The 16,655-nt window shown below is 34.2% G+C and overlaps 3 protein-coding genes across 17 annotated transcripts in view; all 3 read right to left on the bottom strand.

Annotated features, from left to right (window-relative positions):
- Window positions 1-4,060, bottom strand: part of LOC128159560 (tyrosine-protein phosphatase non-receptor type 12-like) — a 32,622-nt gene extending 28,562 nt beyond the window's left edge. For 7 of the 15 annotated variants that reach the window (XM_052822680.1, XM_052822678.1, XM_052822677.1 and 4 more), the window contains exon 1: window positions 3,863-4,060. In XM_052822680.1, the coding sequence (XP_052678640.1) occupies window positions 3,863-3,976 (114 nt within the window). In that variant the 5' untranslated portion in view covers window positions 3,977-4,060. The remainder of the gene's footprint in view (window positions 1-3,862) is intronic. The other 8 variants (XM_052822685.1, XM_052822682.1, XM_052822684.1 and 5 more) reach the window with 2 other exon arrangements.
- A 1,386-nt stretch (window positions 4,061-5,446) lies between these two features.
- On the bottom strand, window positions 5,447-8,578 carry LOC128159562 (tripartite motif-containing protein 45-like). The gene has a single exon (XM_052822691.1). The coding sequence runs from the start codon at window positions 8,565-8,567 to the stop codon at window positions 6,579-6,581; it is 1,989 nt and encodes a 662-aa protein (XP_052678651.1). The 5' UTR covers window positions 8,568-8,578; the 3' UTR covers window positions 5,447-6,578.
- Window positions 8,579-13,725: 5,147 nt separating this feature from the next.
- On the bottom strand, window positions 13,726-16,202 carry LOC128159564 (tripartite motif-containing protein 45-like). Its single transcript, XM_052822692.1, has one exon. The coding sequence runs from the start codon at window positions 16,200-16,202 to the stop codon at window positions 14,214-14,216; it is 1,989 nt and encodes a 662-aa protein (XP_052678652.1). The 3' UTR covers window positions 13,726-14,213.
- Between the last annotated feature and the right edge of the window lie 453 nt (window positions 16,203-16,655).

Raw genomic sequence — 16,655 nt, 5'->3', positions numbered from 1 at the left:
CATTTTTAATGATTTAGTATATATTTTGGGACATGCAGTCATAACTCTGTAATAATTATGAAATGCATACACAAATGTTAGTATAATATAACATTGATTTTCAAAAATATATATACATGTATATGGTATATGTTTCATTAGCTACATTACATGTAATTTCCTTGACCCTACAACTGTACATGTAAATGTGAATATTAAAAAAGACCAGAAATTCTTAACTGCTGCAGAAATCTTTTTTAGACAGTGCACATACTTTTCACAAGCTATATACAGCAAACCTCAGTTATAACGAAGTCACTGGGACCTAAGAAATTACTTTGTTATATCCGTAATTCGTTACAACCGTATAAGAAATTCATTAAATTTACATAGCTGGGGATCCAAGATGACTTCGCTATATCCGTGAATTCGCAATATCCGTGTTCGTACTAAACGAGTTTTTCTGTATATGACTTCCTCCTACTGTAAATTATGAGGTAGTTGGTGTGTAAAAGTCCAGAAATTCATGATTGCTGCACAAAGATGGGAAAGCTTTTGAACTCAAATTTACATTCGGTGTATATTTCCCTTTTGTTTGAATTGGAAATCTGTGACGTTCAATGCCTAAATGCATCAATTTTTTTCTGACTTAAATGGGTTTTTTTTCATGACAACTGTAATCAAATACATGATTGTATAAATGTAAATTTATGGTTATAAGAGGAAAAGATTCATTGAAATACCACATAAAAATCTTAATTTTTTCCTTCTTACAATCAACTTTCATCATTTTGCCATATCATTAAATCGCAGAATTTTTGGGGGGTCTTTTTTAGTTAGACAAATTTCACTTCCTTTCAGGACCCCCCCCCCCCCCAAAAAAAAAAAGAAAAATGAAATACATAATCAAAGGACCCTGCAATCTATTAAATGGCTTAATATTATACAAGCCTGACTTGTATTGGCCTATATGATCTCTTTAATGACTTGAGCTTTATCATTATTAAATCATTGAATTCCAGAAAATGACCAAACTTTCATGATCGACTTTAAATGCCATAACTTTTGTTTCAATAAAGATATATCTTCATTAAATGAGCTCTTTCAAATGGCACCAAATTGGTTTTACAATTTCGAAAAAAAAAATTGCCTGGGGTTGCATGAACTGTCAGTACAATAAAAAAAGTTCTTTTCTTTTTTTTTTGTTTCAACTGTTTAACTCTTAATCTGAGTAGAATCAAGATGATTAAGAAGAGAGTTCAAAAAATTTCCATTTGGATAATGAATTTTAAATTAAAGGATTTAAAAACTCAGTAAAAAGTTTTTGAATATTTGCTCTCATTGATATGAAATGTAAACTTATACATGCAGTAACATGCATCAAAAATTCTTAAAATTGTCACTCGATCCAAAGGTCAGTCGTAAACTGTGAGAAAAATCAATTTTGCAGAATTGCATCATTATAAGTCTATTAAAGGAAGGTTTAAAATGTGTCACTTCCTTTAAACCTCATTTGTATAATCGTTGTAAATAAACAAATAAGCTATAATCTAATTAAAACAAGCACTTATTAGTTATCAATATTGAGAGATCGACTTAAAATATACCCCAAAAAAATAATTATGTTAAATACGACTTTATACTCCTAAAAAAATATATATATAGCTTCTCTCAAACCTTCTCCCCTTTAATTTTTTATAATACTGTGACACAGCAAGGACCAATTTTGAACCGATGGAGGTAAGAGCTTCAGGCCCTATACCTAAGTTAAGCTTAGACTCACTTTTTGTCTTGGTCATAGAAAATTTAGTGGAAAAGTGAGACTGAAATCAAAAGCCATACAATTTAAATGAGCTCACTTCAAACCTTGTTCCAACTTTTCTGCAAAATATACCATATTCCTTAATATATAAAAGGGAAACTATATAGATTAAAATTGAGACATTATCAAAGTTTTATGGCCCTCGTGTCAGGTGGGCAGCCACTGTTCTCAGTCACTCAGGTAATATCAATTGATCATATCCTTTTGACCTTTATCTCTCTTCCTTAGTAAGATTTAAAGAATCTCTAACACCCAATTTCCTTAATGTTAATGCTATCGATAAAACCCCAACCTTACTTTTGATCTCTACATTTTCTCAGCCTTTAACTGGGTTTGAGATAACAAGATTTCATTGTATTGAATCCTATTCAATATACATGTAGTATAAGGAACTCTGAAAATTATTTGCCATAAAAATTATCTGAGTTAGCGTAAAAATGTTTAACTGTATCTTTAGTTTATCAATGTTAACTGCTTTACATCCTCTTAAATGCAAATTTTTTGCGTCCATCATGTATATGTACTTTGTATTTTAAGATTATAGATAACATGTACTATGATTGTGGACTGATAATCTATAATTTTTATAAATAAATGAGTAAGGGTTTTATCTATATAGATTCTGTACGTAACCTCTATGCATGAAATTTCAAACTCCATTCCACAAAATGGAGTTTGTAGAATACTGTCATGAGCTTATCAATGATTATATACATGATAAGAATAGAATTCTGTTCTATAATCCTAATCCTAGATTCCCAATGATACAAATCAGATTATATATATCTAATATAGATTTTGTGACTTTTAGATTGCATGGATTAGAGTCAGACCATTTCCTATGAATGCAGCAAATTTGAACTTGACAATTAAAGCTCAGTCTTTCGACATGTTTAAATACTGGTTTGCAGTTATTAATAGTTGGACTGCGCATGAGACAAGCAGATCATGGGTATGATATGAGTCTAAAATGTAAAAAAATAAAACATGATACACGTATAACATTAAGCCTTTGGAAACAACTGTACAATTATTTGCTAACTCTGATAGTGATCAACCGAGTCAGTCAGCAAGCTTAAATATTTCCGATATCCCACAGTGATAATGATAAAGTAAAGAATAAAAATATTATATCATGTTAATTCAACTTTAGATGAGGTATAGCTATACATGAATAACAGTAAATAGTAAATGTGTTAATAACTAAATCATTGATCAGCAGATATCTCGATAGAGTGAAAAAATTGTCATCTTATTTTAAGAGCTAGTACGTGAAAAATGTCATCAAGATTGCTATAAAAAAGTACAGTATGCAACAAACATCTACAGGATATAAAGACCAGTGAATATTTTTCCTCTTACATGTGAATAACCTTTAGGCCTTAAAGACCCCCAATGACAAACACAATTATCCCTCGCACCAGCGACATGTATACTTATAATACACATCTCTGCTTGCACCCCCACCGTCCCATCCATGGGGAATTTTTTTTTTTTGATCTGTGCATGTGGTAGAAGCTTAGTGGGCTTTGATATGCAGAAGCAACGTACAGAGACATTGTGTTAGGTGTGGGTGCCACTGGGATCAAGGAGGAAGTAAACACATACTTATCACTATCATATACTGACTATCAGCTTTTTATATTCATCCCTTTATCTCTGTTTATTACAGCTTGTGTCCTAGTTAATAGTTATCCCATCAATTTACATAGGTATCGCATATGATGACTATAGATAAGTTTAGCCAGGGTACATATCTGAATCGACAACAACAGTAGCTTCACGGTCTGTAGATATCTCGGCAGGTGTGTATTGGACCAGGTAAAATAACAAAACGGGGCATAACTCGTGCAGACTCGCTCTTCGTAAACAAACCTGACTAATCGGCACACCAACAAATATTCCACAATTTCTATAAAACTGACACCCTCTTAAAGAAAGAAGAACCTTTGTTGACCCTTCCTTTCTGAATTCTAATGCGGGTACCGTTATTTCAGGCGTAATGTGGGGGGTACATGTACACACTGTTAAGTCGCCTATGTCCGAGGTGTCAAAACTCACCCTGTATTCTCGGTGAAAACCATTTCCGGCGGGGTCCTCCTCTTCAATCAAGTCGTCGACATGTTTGATAAACTTGTCCAGGGCCTGTCGAAGTCGTAGAGATGGCTCGTCCATTACTCTTTCGCTCGTTTGTTTCAGCTGGGAAAAGTTGACTTAACCATTACGGAAGTTTAAATTGGACGAGTCACGTGATCTCGATCCCGAAAGATATTTTCTTTTCAATTCCTGTTTAGAAGAAATGTTTATATTTAGTTCGCTTTAATTCGAAAGGGGGCGGATCTATGGATACATTTTAAATTTAAGAGGGGGAGACTGTTTTGAAGATCGTGCATATATATATTTTTTTGGATAAGAATAAGCGTGTAGATGCTTTTATATAACTTACATTTACATATAAATAAGTCGTAATTTTGCAATAAGTTTTACGCTGCAAAATGTCAATTTTATGGATTTTCACATTTTCAGCTCCTTGTTTGTCTATTAGGCCTAGACGAAATAATCGCTGAGTTTGAAGGATCATCGGGTGGGGGGGGGGGGGGGGGGGTGGATGCATGGCGATCAATCCTCGATCCTCCCCCCTCCCCCGATGAAATAAAATTCCAAAAGAAAAAGAAAAAACAAAGCATATTGCTTAAAATTTTAGTTTGGATTGCCAAAAAAGGCTCATCCAAATCCTACTACTGACGAATTAACTCTTTACATATTCCACGTTTTCTATATATAGCTAAACGTTTCGATCGGCCTATATCGGCCAAATTAAAATTATTCACTCACATGTTTAGAAAAAGTACAGAGAAAACTAATTAGGGAATTGGCTTCTCAATAAGTAAAAACAAAACATACATGCATAACAGTTAGAAAATTAATTTCACTGTTTATATTTTTCCAGAAATTCCAAAATCACTGTTCAGAAAATTACAAAATAGCTAAATAAAAGAACGCATCAAGTTTGGACACAAAGTTCAGCTGTGGCCATTTAGATTTTCTAGAGCTCTGTGGGCTGGGGACGGCTGCTACAGTACCTTAATTCTTCGTTTGGTAGTTTTGAGAACTGGTCCTGGTAGCTGGGTCCAAACAATTTAATTAAAGTTACTTTATGGATGCTATCTCTGACCGAATTATTAGGTCGTTCGTTTACCTTGTCCAGGTCCATTAAATTTAAAGTGGCACGGTGACTCAAAATATAGATGTTTTACTTTTTGATTATGACAACGGAAATAAAAAGAGCTACTCGAAATTTTATCATATGGAAGGTTTCACGCATCATAAGTCATTACCTATCAATTTACAGGCCATTTAAACCCGTCCGGAAATTGCACATACAAACAAACCGAGTTATTTTGGATATTGGTTTAGTGTCACGTGATTGCGTTTTCTGTCTAAATATAGTTACAATGGGATTGACATACTGAAAAAAAATTGGAATTGGAAGCTATTCGATGTCTCTGGTAAGAAATATGCATTAATTTTAAGTACAACATATGCTTCTTGTTTATTGGAAAAAGAAAATAGGTATCTACATACATTATCTATAAAATTTAATCATTATAAATATAGAAATAAACAAAGAAAATAACACACACAACTTATTGATTAATTGTAGCTTACTATGTTATAATGTTAAATAACCAAAGTTTCAAATAACACACAGTTCAACAATGCAAGACTTAGTATTTTTTTAGCAAATTTATTATAGGTACAAGAAAAGCACAGAAATTACCTTTGTCACAAAATAAACGCGAAAAACTGCAAAAAAAAAAAAAATGCATGTGATGGAATTTTAGAATGTTCAAGGAATACGTGGACAACTTAATCTATACTGAAGCAATATGATAGGTTCAAAATGCAGATTTGAAAATTTTAAAAATATATAGGTACGATAGAAAATGTAAAAAAAAAAATCTTTGATTTTCAAGAGTAATTTTTCGGGGAAATCCGTTTGCCTTAAAGGTCAATTCTTTTTTTCCCTAATACATTGTAGAACCTTAATCTATGTTAAGCATAAGAGTGCTCGCGAGCGCTCGCCAAAATTCCTTATCCATGCAACTCAAGTTTTAGCGAGCGCACGCCAGCACCCGCCCGGCTGAACACGCCTCAGATGTTTTGTCTGAATAGCGGTATGACCATGACAGTAATGAAGAAAATAATCACTAGGTGGCAGTAGGTGCATGAATCATACAATTAGTAATTGGAGAATAAGAACTACTATATGTAATATCGAGCCTTTATTTAAAAATGATCGACTTACAAAATGTATCTTTTGTTATACACATGCACGGATATGGAGTGAACGACGGATAACTAATATAAGCTATTTTGAAAAAAGTACAATTTAACATGCTACAATTCAAGTTTGTAACTGTAGGATAGTTGTTGAATGTTACACGCATAATTATGCATTATTGGCAAACTCAAAGAGAAATGGATTGCATGGCATAAACACCAATTTGGATAGTATGACACATGTATCAAGTCACAGTATTCTGATTTAAAAGTTGACAACTAACAGAGAGTTAAAGGACATCAAGTAATACTAATAAAATCAATCAATAAAGACCAATAAACACAATAAAACCAAAATGGGGTTAAATTTTTTTATATCGTTGCAGTAAACGTATTGGGCCATTAGCCCCGCGAAGAATGTCAAACAAAAACACCACATGTAACTACCGGGTATAGGTTCTGCGATGCGCATCTACATGTATGAAAATTATGTTTATTTCTCTATTTCAAATTCTTGTATTAGATCAGACAGAAATAAAAGACTTGTCCGCACACTAATTGTTATAAATTTGTGACCTTCTGGATGAAATATAATGTTCCTAGGAAAATAACCTTGACCATTACCAATTTCCAGACTTCGCCTTGATGTTCCATCAAATTTGATTTGCTTTGGCAGACTACTATATGAACAAACAATGATATTGTCATTAGAATCAAAAGACAGACCAGTTGGATAAATACCGGAACAAGAATACTCCGACAGCTTGTTTCCCTTGGTGTCCATGACTATGACTTCGCGATCTGTGGTATATGCTACTTTTCTACCAAAAAATGACGAACAAATAAAAGGTCTGGCTCCTGGTTTGACATATGGAAGGTAAAACTTTATTGTGAAATCACTACATCGAAATGAGACTGATGATTCGTTGGCGGTAAAGAACCCGTCTATAGTCCTTGCTATTCCCTGCACGACTCCTTCTACTTGAATCTTCTCAAGTTCAATAAATTCCATACCCTGATTGTTTATTTCATACAGGACAACAAAAGTCCCAAATGCTACATATATTCTGTTCATACTATATGCATGACAAATGTCAAATGGTTTACTGTCACAATGGTGTGTGTTTATCAATTTTTCAGTACAGGTATTGTACACCTTCAATGCATTTTCATCCGAAATGACAACATTTACGTCATCTATATATAATGCAAAATACTCCAAACCTTTTATTTTTGAGCTGGATGTTTCATGAAATGTTGAAGACATTAGATCCAGATATTCTAGCCATGGCTTAGAAGTTGGCAAACCCAAGAAAAGAGATTTCCCCTGAACAGAAATTCTCTTTGGAGCATCGCTTGGCCTCTTTGAAAGAATCACATCTTCAAATTTCATGGAATCTGTTATATTATCAAGTTGATTTGTGTCAAAACCATAAGATTCAGTCAGGTCCCATATATCCAAAGACTTCAAACGGTTGAAGTGACTAAGAATTTGACCGTTAACTTTCGATTGAATTTTAAAAATCTGTTTGTCAGAACCGTTGTCAAGAACCGAGGAAAGCATGGACCTCGCTTCAGTGACCGTGATATCAAATCGCTTCAGTTCATCCAACACTACCTCAATTTGGTCTGTTTGGTAAGCATGTTCTACCTCGAAACGTTTAAGCCATTGTTCATGAGCCTGGTCTAAATACATTTTAGCTTCTTCAATTTTGTTTGCGAATGAAGAGCAAATGTCCTCCTTTGAAGTACAGAGAACAGCAATCTGTCTCTTATTTTCCTCCTGCAGCACGGTAATACAATCATGAAGGCTGGATAATAATTTAAGTTTGTCTTTAATTTGGTCTTTGTCAAGACTCATCACTAATGCATCGATGGAATCAAAATTAGCACATCTTTTATGACGGTTTGCAAAGCACACACCACAACATAGTTCGTTGTGGTCTTTGCAAAAGATGTCGACGGTTTTCCCTCTGTGAATGTCACAGGTCTCTTCTATATCGACGGCTTCACACCATTTTTCCATTTGGCCCATCTCGACTATTTTGTGACCCTGAAGAATAGGGACCCGTGTATGGAAACGTTTACAGTCTTCACAGAGAGGTTCTGCACACGATTTACACCAATGTTTGGCCAAGACAGTTAACTCTTCCCGTTTGCAAAACATACAATGTTTTATGGGAAGCTTTTTGGGATTAAATGTCATCGTCCATGCCCATTTATTTAGCGGAAGGATTTTCGCCCAATCTTCGCTTGAAATATCCTTTTCTGGTTCCTTAACTTGTTGTCTACACACTGGGCAGTTAATGACATTCAAATCATCTTCTTTGTCTCGGGTTGTCGAACTTGATATAAACGTCTGAATACAAACCTCACAAAAAGTGTGTAGACATGGCAAGTATCGCGGGATGTTTAATCTCTCGAGACATATCGGACAACGAAATGGTTCCTTTTCAGGCTCCACGATTGTTGACTCGGCCATTACGTTTTACTTTCGTTTTAGAATCCTAGACTAATACAAATGTACCGATGCCCATATGTGTCATCAATAGTTTTGCGACAGGTTAGATAGCAATGGCAGGATGTGGATAATAATAGAACCATTATAACAGGAGCTTGGACTTTGGGTAGTTGTGTCAAACAGCAATGTCACGTATGCCTGTCTATTTCATTGCTGCCTACTCAGTGAAAGCTCACTGAAATCAACACGATTTGTCTGGCTTCTGAGCTAAGACTACGCAATCGGTGCATATTTCACTTGAATCCAGCATCATTTTTAACATGTTTTGACGCAAGAAGTGATAGCTACGTCCTACTGAAAGTCCAAGGCCTTGTAATAATGGTTCAAGCTAGTATTTCGATTCTAACCTTATACGGTATTCCAAAACAAACACAAGCGTATAGAATGGTGAAAAAGATATACTTAGAAACGTTTATCTATGACTGAAAATGAATCAGAAATTTTAAGGCCAGTTTTATGGTAACACTAGTATATATTTAACTTACGTCAGAAGCTCCTCCAATAAATCAGAGAAATTTTATAATCATTCTGAAAATTATTTGATATTATCAATTAAAAATGAAGAACTTCAAATGAGAAAAAAAAAATAAAACTGTTCGTCTGATTTCCTGAATTTGTTAAATTAAAAGTCATGTATCAAAACTGGAACTATAATCAAATGTTTTGGTAATTTCTAGATGTTGACAGCTCTTTCCTGTTTCAGGATATCAATGTCATTTACCCATGCAGGTTGTGAAATTTACAGTGAGATCTTAGTGATGTGTTTCTTGTTTAATTTCAGTCCTGTGAATTAATGTCTTATGGTATTCCCCTGTTCTTGCATATAATTATATCTGTTGATTATCCTTTGGTTATTTGGCTGGTCATTGTTATGTTTAATCAAATACCGGTATATCATCATTAACACCACAGCTTCAATTGATCAATGATCTGTAAGGTGCCTTAAATGTGTGTGCTTTTCAGCCGTGATATTGTACAGTAAGTTCAGTTGAACAATACGATCTATGAAAGTTAAAGGAAGAGAATTCAGACATACCTTAAACTATTCTAAAGGAATTCGAAAAAAATTCTTCCGAGGACAACTTCGTGCGCTGCTGTCTGGATATATCATTAATGTGCTGGATGAGGATATAGTGATTTATCCCATTAAGACGACTGCATATGGGAATTTCCTATTTGATGCAATTTCTCCAGGTAATGAATCAAGACATACACTTCGTAAGACTTGTTAATGCAACTTGTTTATAAAAAAAAATCATATTTTTATCTTTAAGTTAATATTTTAATGTGCAGCTTGATGGAATTCTTGTCACGTTTAATTTAGGTATCTTAACTTTTGCTTTATACAGTCCGTAAATAAGAATAAGTATGAATCCGTTCAAAATACGAATCATTGTATTTACTGTTTTAGTTTAAAATGGTTTAAAGGCCGAGGTTTTTTAACCGGTCATTTTACCTCAGGTAAGTTCAGGTGGGGGTGGGGCTTATATTGAAAGGGTGTGAAGCCCCGAGGGAAACATGCTCGCTTGTATATACATGTCTACATACATGGGGTGTTGAAATGCTCTCAACAGAAGTTTTCCGATGATCTAATTAAATATTGTTCTTAATTATGAACTAAGAACAAATTGTCAATTGAAAGGAATTAAAAAGCACAAATAACTGCGTGCGACATTGACAAAATCTTTCGTTAGTTAATCAAGTTTATGGCGGGATCTACCAGGAATTTATCGCGATGTTTAATGCAAAATGTGATCATCGTACCGTACTCAAATACTAATGCATTTATACAACATACGTTTGTATTACTTCTTCGATCAGCTGCTGAAGTGCACCCGCTGCGCATTACTCGTTCCCTTTCCGGCTTGTGGTAAAATTTCTCAAAGAAATATGATAGCTAACGTTATAAATCATGAACGCAGTATTTAATTCTACATTGGCGGATCCAGAGGGGGGGGGGGGGGTTCCGGGGGTCGGTTCCCCCCTTTCTCTGGGACTAATGAATTATTTTTGAAAACTTGTAAGCCCTATTTAAAGGCAATTGTCCCCATTTATAATATAAATAGTGAAATTATCTCAAATAAATGCTTTTAAAATTGCTTATTTAAAGAATTTTTACAACGTACCTTAATTTACTTGTACATGTAATTCTTGATGAAAACCCCCCAACGATTCTTTTTTATCGAAAAAGGTACTCCTTTTTACTCATCAACATCCGGTGTTCACATCGATCCATGAGTAAACATGTGGACAATTTAACAAAAATTACTTAAGCAGTTTCGCTGAAAACACACATTTATAATAACACCTACAATGTATTTTCTGCTTTACTTCTTTAAAAAATCTACTATATTTCATACAGTTTTGAACTGATTGGCCATCGAGTAAAACGACGTTCAAGTACGAGTACGCGCATTCGCTTTACTTTAAACAGTTGCTTTCAAATGTATTGTTAATTAACTTAATTATAATAGAAAACTTTTACTTCGTTTCATACGAAAACATCGACCCGCTTATGCAAGTTATGCTATTTTTCTGGAATGCTAGCTATACCGTACCTTCATTCCCACATGAAACACAAAAGAAAGCCTTTTTTGTTTTGTTTCCAAGAATCGGAAATTATTTTACAAAATACCGTGTAAGGGGTTTATATATAAACCATTATGAAAATGCACAACTTTTCAAAACTTTCCTGAAAAAGATCGCATCTGTACTAGTGCCGGATGATGTGGCGCATCCATTATACAGAGGTCACATCAAGTTCCCTGGGACGACTACTAGTATTGCTTGTACAATTGTATTACACGTGTTCCATCTATTCAGCAGATAAACTATCCCCATTTTTGTCATATCCTATCATTTAGACCTTTATTTAAGATGGCAATCGATAGAAATTGAAATCAATTAATAGTTCAGAATATCAACATCAAATACATAATTTTTTTTTTTTTACCAAAAATTCATTTTTATAATAGCTTATCGTAATAAGTCTGAATTATTTTTTGTTTCTTAGTGTTTCGTTCTATTAAGCATAGCATAGACGCACATTCTCATTGCTGGAGACTTGGTTTTATGAGGCTAGATATTATGCAAATTTTCCTTACCTAAACCAAAACGTTCAATAATGCAGTGCACTCTGATATTAAAATAGATAGGAAATAGATATTGACGAGATAAATGTTTATTAAATGTACGCACGGAAAACGTTCGAAAGGCCTTGTTTATTGACAAATAATGAATTTTGCTCGCATTAATTTTCATCAATTGGAACCCCCCCCCCTTTTCAAAATTGCTGGATCCGCCTCTGTTCTATATTCTCAATCATTCACAAACATCTTTATTCATAAAAGAATGTTATCATGGATGATCGGCGTCACGTGAATTTGACAGACTGCAGCTAATCAGCGCGTTTGGTGTGGTACAAAAACCAAGTACGAGTAAATTTTGAATTCCTATCTTTCAATTTTCAGTAGCAGAAAATTTTATCTCTGTCAAACAGTAGTTTATTTTTGTCATAGTGCTAAAAGACATCGCGTTTTATTGTCAGGGTATGCGTCATAAGACAAAAGTTAATTGCACGATCGTCGTGAGCGCAAGACATGGTATACACAGGACAAATAAACGAATGTCAATCATTTTCTAACATCCAATCTGAGGTCTCAATTCAGTTGATTGACAGGGTTTCACTGACCAGGTAAATTTGAAATGGTGCTTATTTTCTCGGTCTTCAAGTACCGACTACATGGGTTGCAAATTGAAATTGAAATTTCAAAGTACTCAGCTTTCGATTTCAATGGTGCACAACAGTCATGCATAAAGTTACAATAAGGACTTTCGTTTTAATAAAAAATCAATATAAACTTATAACGATTCCATTTTTTTTTAAATTAGGTATTTTAAAATCTGGTTTGCTATTATTTAGTTGTAAAAAAGGTTTACTGCGAAAAAATGATAAATGAGACGTAAAAAAAGTTACATCCAGAATTATAAATATGCCTTGGCAGCAAAATAAATTTCAAAAAATACAGCTTACATTGCTAAATCTTTTAATTTGTATTTTCAAAACAAAGCTTATTTAAAGCCCACTACATACCTTAACTTTTTACATATTCCATGTTTTCTATGTAGCTTAAAGTTTTCATTCGTCCCAAATTCACATTAATCACTCACAGTAAACATGTTGTGAAACAGTACAGAGAAAACAAAGTTACGGAATTATCAAATATAGGTATACCATATATTCCTTATTTTACGCGAATACTTAATTCCGCGATTGAACCGTTTTGCCTCATATCGCGAGAATATAAAATCGCGAACGCTGAATTTTTATCATGGTTTCGTTTATTTTACATGTACACCTGTCAAAAAAAGCGAAATTTTGAGATTCGTGAAATGTGCTTCTTGCAATTTTAAGCGGATATTAATTCTTCGCGTTAAATTAGGAATTTACATATCTATAATATTTAATCAATAAATATAGAAATAAACAAAGAAAATAACACACAATTAATTGATTAATTGTAGCCTACTATGTTACAGTGTATAATGTTAACTAATCAAAGTATAAAATAACACACAGATCAACAATGCAAGTATTTTTTTTTTAGCAAATTTATAATAGGTACAAGAAAAGTATAGAAACATGATGGAATTTTAGAATGTTTAAGGAATACGTGGACAAATTAATCTATACTGAAGCAATATGATGGTTCAAAATGCAAATTCGAAAAATTTAAAATTATGTACGATAGAAATAATAATAAAAAAATTAATTTTCAAAAGTAATTTTTCAGGTAAATCCGCCCCCCTCATAGGTCAATTCTATTTTTCCTAATAGAACCCTAATCTAACCTGAGGTATGTTAAGCCTAAGAGTGCTCGCGAGCGCTCGCCAAAAATTCCATATCCATGCGACTCAAGTTTTAGCGAGCACACGCCAGCACCCGCCCGACTGAACACGCCTCAGATGAGGTTGCGAAACGGTTTTGTCAGTAGCGGTATGACCATGACGGTTTTTTAAAGAAGTAGTGAAGAAAATAATCACTAGGTGGCAGTAGGTAAATGAATTACATAATTATTAGTAATTGGAGAATAAGAACTACTATATGTAATATCGAGCCTTTATTTAAAAATGATCGACTTAAAAAATGTATCTTTTGATATACACATGCACGGATATGGAGAAAATGACGGATAACTAATATAAGCTATTTTGAAAAAAGTACAATTTAACATACTACAATTCAAGTTTGGAACTGTAGGATAGTTGTTGAATGTTACATGTATATGCATTGTTGGCAAACTCGAAGAGAAATGGATTGCATGGCATAAACACCAATTTGGATAGTATGACACATGTATCAAGTCACAGTATTCTGATTTAAAAGTTGACAACTAACAGAGAGTTAAAGGACATCAAGTAATACTAATAAAATCAATCAATAAAGACCAATAAACACAATAAAACCAAAATGGGGTTAAATTTTTTTATATCGTTGCAGTAAACGTATTGGGCCATTAGCCCCGCGAAGAATGTCAAACAAAAACACCACATGTAACTACCGGGTAAAGGTTCTGCGATGCGCATCTACATGTATGAAAATTATGTTTATTTCTCTATTTCAAATTCTTGTATTAGATCAGACAGAAATAAAAGACTTGTCCGCACACTAATTGTTATAAATTTGTGACCTTCTGGATGAAATATAATGTTCCTAGGAAAATAACCTTGACCATTACCAATTTCCAGACTTCGCCTTGATGTTCCATCAAATTTGATTTGCTTTGGCAGACTACTATATGAACAAACAATGATATTGTCATTAGAATCAAAAGACAGACCAGTTGGATAAATACCGGAACAAGAATACTCCGACAGCTTGTTTCCCTTGGTGTCCATGACTATGACTTCGCGATCTGTGGTATATGCTACTTTTCTACCAAAAAATGACGAACAAATAAAAGGTCTGGCTCCTGGTTTGACATATGGAAGGTAAAACTTTATTGTGAAATCACTACATCGAAATGAGACTGATGATTCGTTGGCGGTAAAGAACCCGTCTATAGTCCTTGCTATTCCCTGCACGACTCCTTCTACTTGAATCTTCTCAAGTTCAATAAATTCCATACCCTGATTGTTTATTTCATACAGGACAACAAAAGTCCCAAATGCTACATATATTCTGTTCATACTATATGCATGACAAATGTCAAATGGTTTACTGTCACAATGGTGTGTGTTTATCAATTTTTCAGTACAGGTATTGTACACCTTCAATGCATTTTCATCCGAAATGACAACATTTACGTCATCTATATATAATGCAAAATACTCCAAACCTTTTATTTTTGAGCTGGATATTTCATGAAATGTTGAAGACATTAGATCCAGATATTCTAGCCATGGCTTAGAAGTTGGCAAACCCAAGAAAAGAGATTTCCCCTGAACAGAAATTCTCTTTGGAGCATCGCTTGGCCTCTTTGAAAGAATCACATCTTCAAATTTCATGGAATCTGTTATATTATCAAGTTGATTTGTGTCAAAACCATAAGATTCAGTCAGGTCCCATATATCCAAAGACTTCAAACGGTTGAAGTGACTAAGAATTTGACCGTTAACTTTCGATTGAATTATAAAAATCTGTTTGTCAGAACCGTTGTCAAGAACCGAGGAAAGCATGGACCTCGCTTCAGTGACCGTGATATCAAATCGCTTTAGTTCATCCAACACTACCTCAATTTGGTCTGTTTGGTGAGCATGTTCTACCTCAAAACGTTTAAGCCATTGTTCATGAGCCTGGTCTAAATACATTTTAGCTTCTTCAATTCTGTTTGCGAATGAAGAGCAAATGTCCTCTTTTGAAGTACAGAGAACAGCAATCTGTCTCTTATTTTCCTCCTGCAGCACGGTTATACAATCATGAAGGCTGGATAATAATTTAAGTTTGTCTTTAATTTGGTCTTTGTCAAGACTCATCACGAATGCATCGATTGAATCAAAATTAGCACATCTTTTATGACGGTTTGCAAAGCACACACCACAACATAGGTCGTTGTGGTCTTTGCAAAAGATGTCGACGGTTCTCCCTCTGTGAATCACACAGGTCTCTTCTATATCGACGGCTTCGCTCCATTTTTCCATTTGGCTGATCTCGACAATTTTGTGACCCTGAAGAATAGGGACCCGTGTATGGAAACGTTTACAGTCTTCACAGAGAGGTTCTACACACGATTTACACCATTGTGTGGCCAAGACTGTTAACTCTTCACGTTTGCAAAACATACAATGTTTCATGGGATTCTTTTCGGAATTAAACGTCATCGTCCATGCCCATTTATTTACCGGTAGTTCTTTCACCCAATCTTCACTGGAAATATCCTTTACTGGTTCCTTAACCTGTTGTCTACACACTGGACAGTTGATGATATTAAAATCATCTTCTTTGTCTCGGGTTGTCGAACTTGATATGTACGTCTGAATGCATACCTCACAAAAGGTGTGTAAACATGGCAAGTATCGCGGGATGTTTAATCTCTCGAGACATATTGGACAACGAAATGGTTCCTTTTCAGGCTCCACGCTTGTTGACTCGGCCATTACGTTTTACTTTCGTTTTAGATTCCTAAACTAATACAAATGTACCGATGCCCATATTTGTCATCAATACTTTTGCGATAGGTTAGATAACAATGGCAGGATGTGGATAATAATAGCTAGTATTTCGATTCTAACCTTATACGGTATTCCAAAACAAACACAAGAGTATAGAATGGTGAAAAAGATATACTTAGAAACGTTTATCTTTGGCTGAAAATGAATCAGAAATTTTAAGGCCAGTTTTATGGTAACACTAGTATATATTTCACTTATGTCAGAAGCTCATCCAATAAATCAGAGAAATTTTATAATCATTCTGAAAATTATTTGATGTGTTCTAATAAAAATGAAGAACTTTAAAGGAAAAAAATAAATAAATCTGTACGTCTGATTTCCTGAATTTGTTAAATCAAAAGTCATGTGTCAAAACTGGAACTGGAGTTTAGTTGTTCA

This window comes from Crassostrea angulata, chromosome 8 (assembly GCF_025612915.1).
Source record: "Crassostrea angulata isolate pt1a10 chromosome 8, ASM2561291v2, whole genome shotgun sequence".
Taxonomy (NCBI): domain Eukaryota; kingdom Metazoa; phylum Mollusca; class Bivalvia; order Ostreida; family Ostreidae; genus Magallana; species Magallana angulata.
This window is presented reverse-complemented; position numbering and strand designations above follow the sequence as displayed.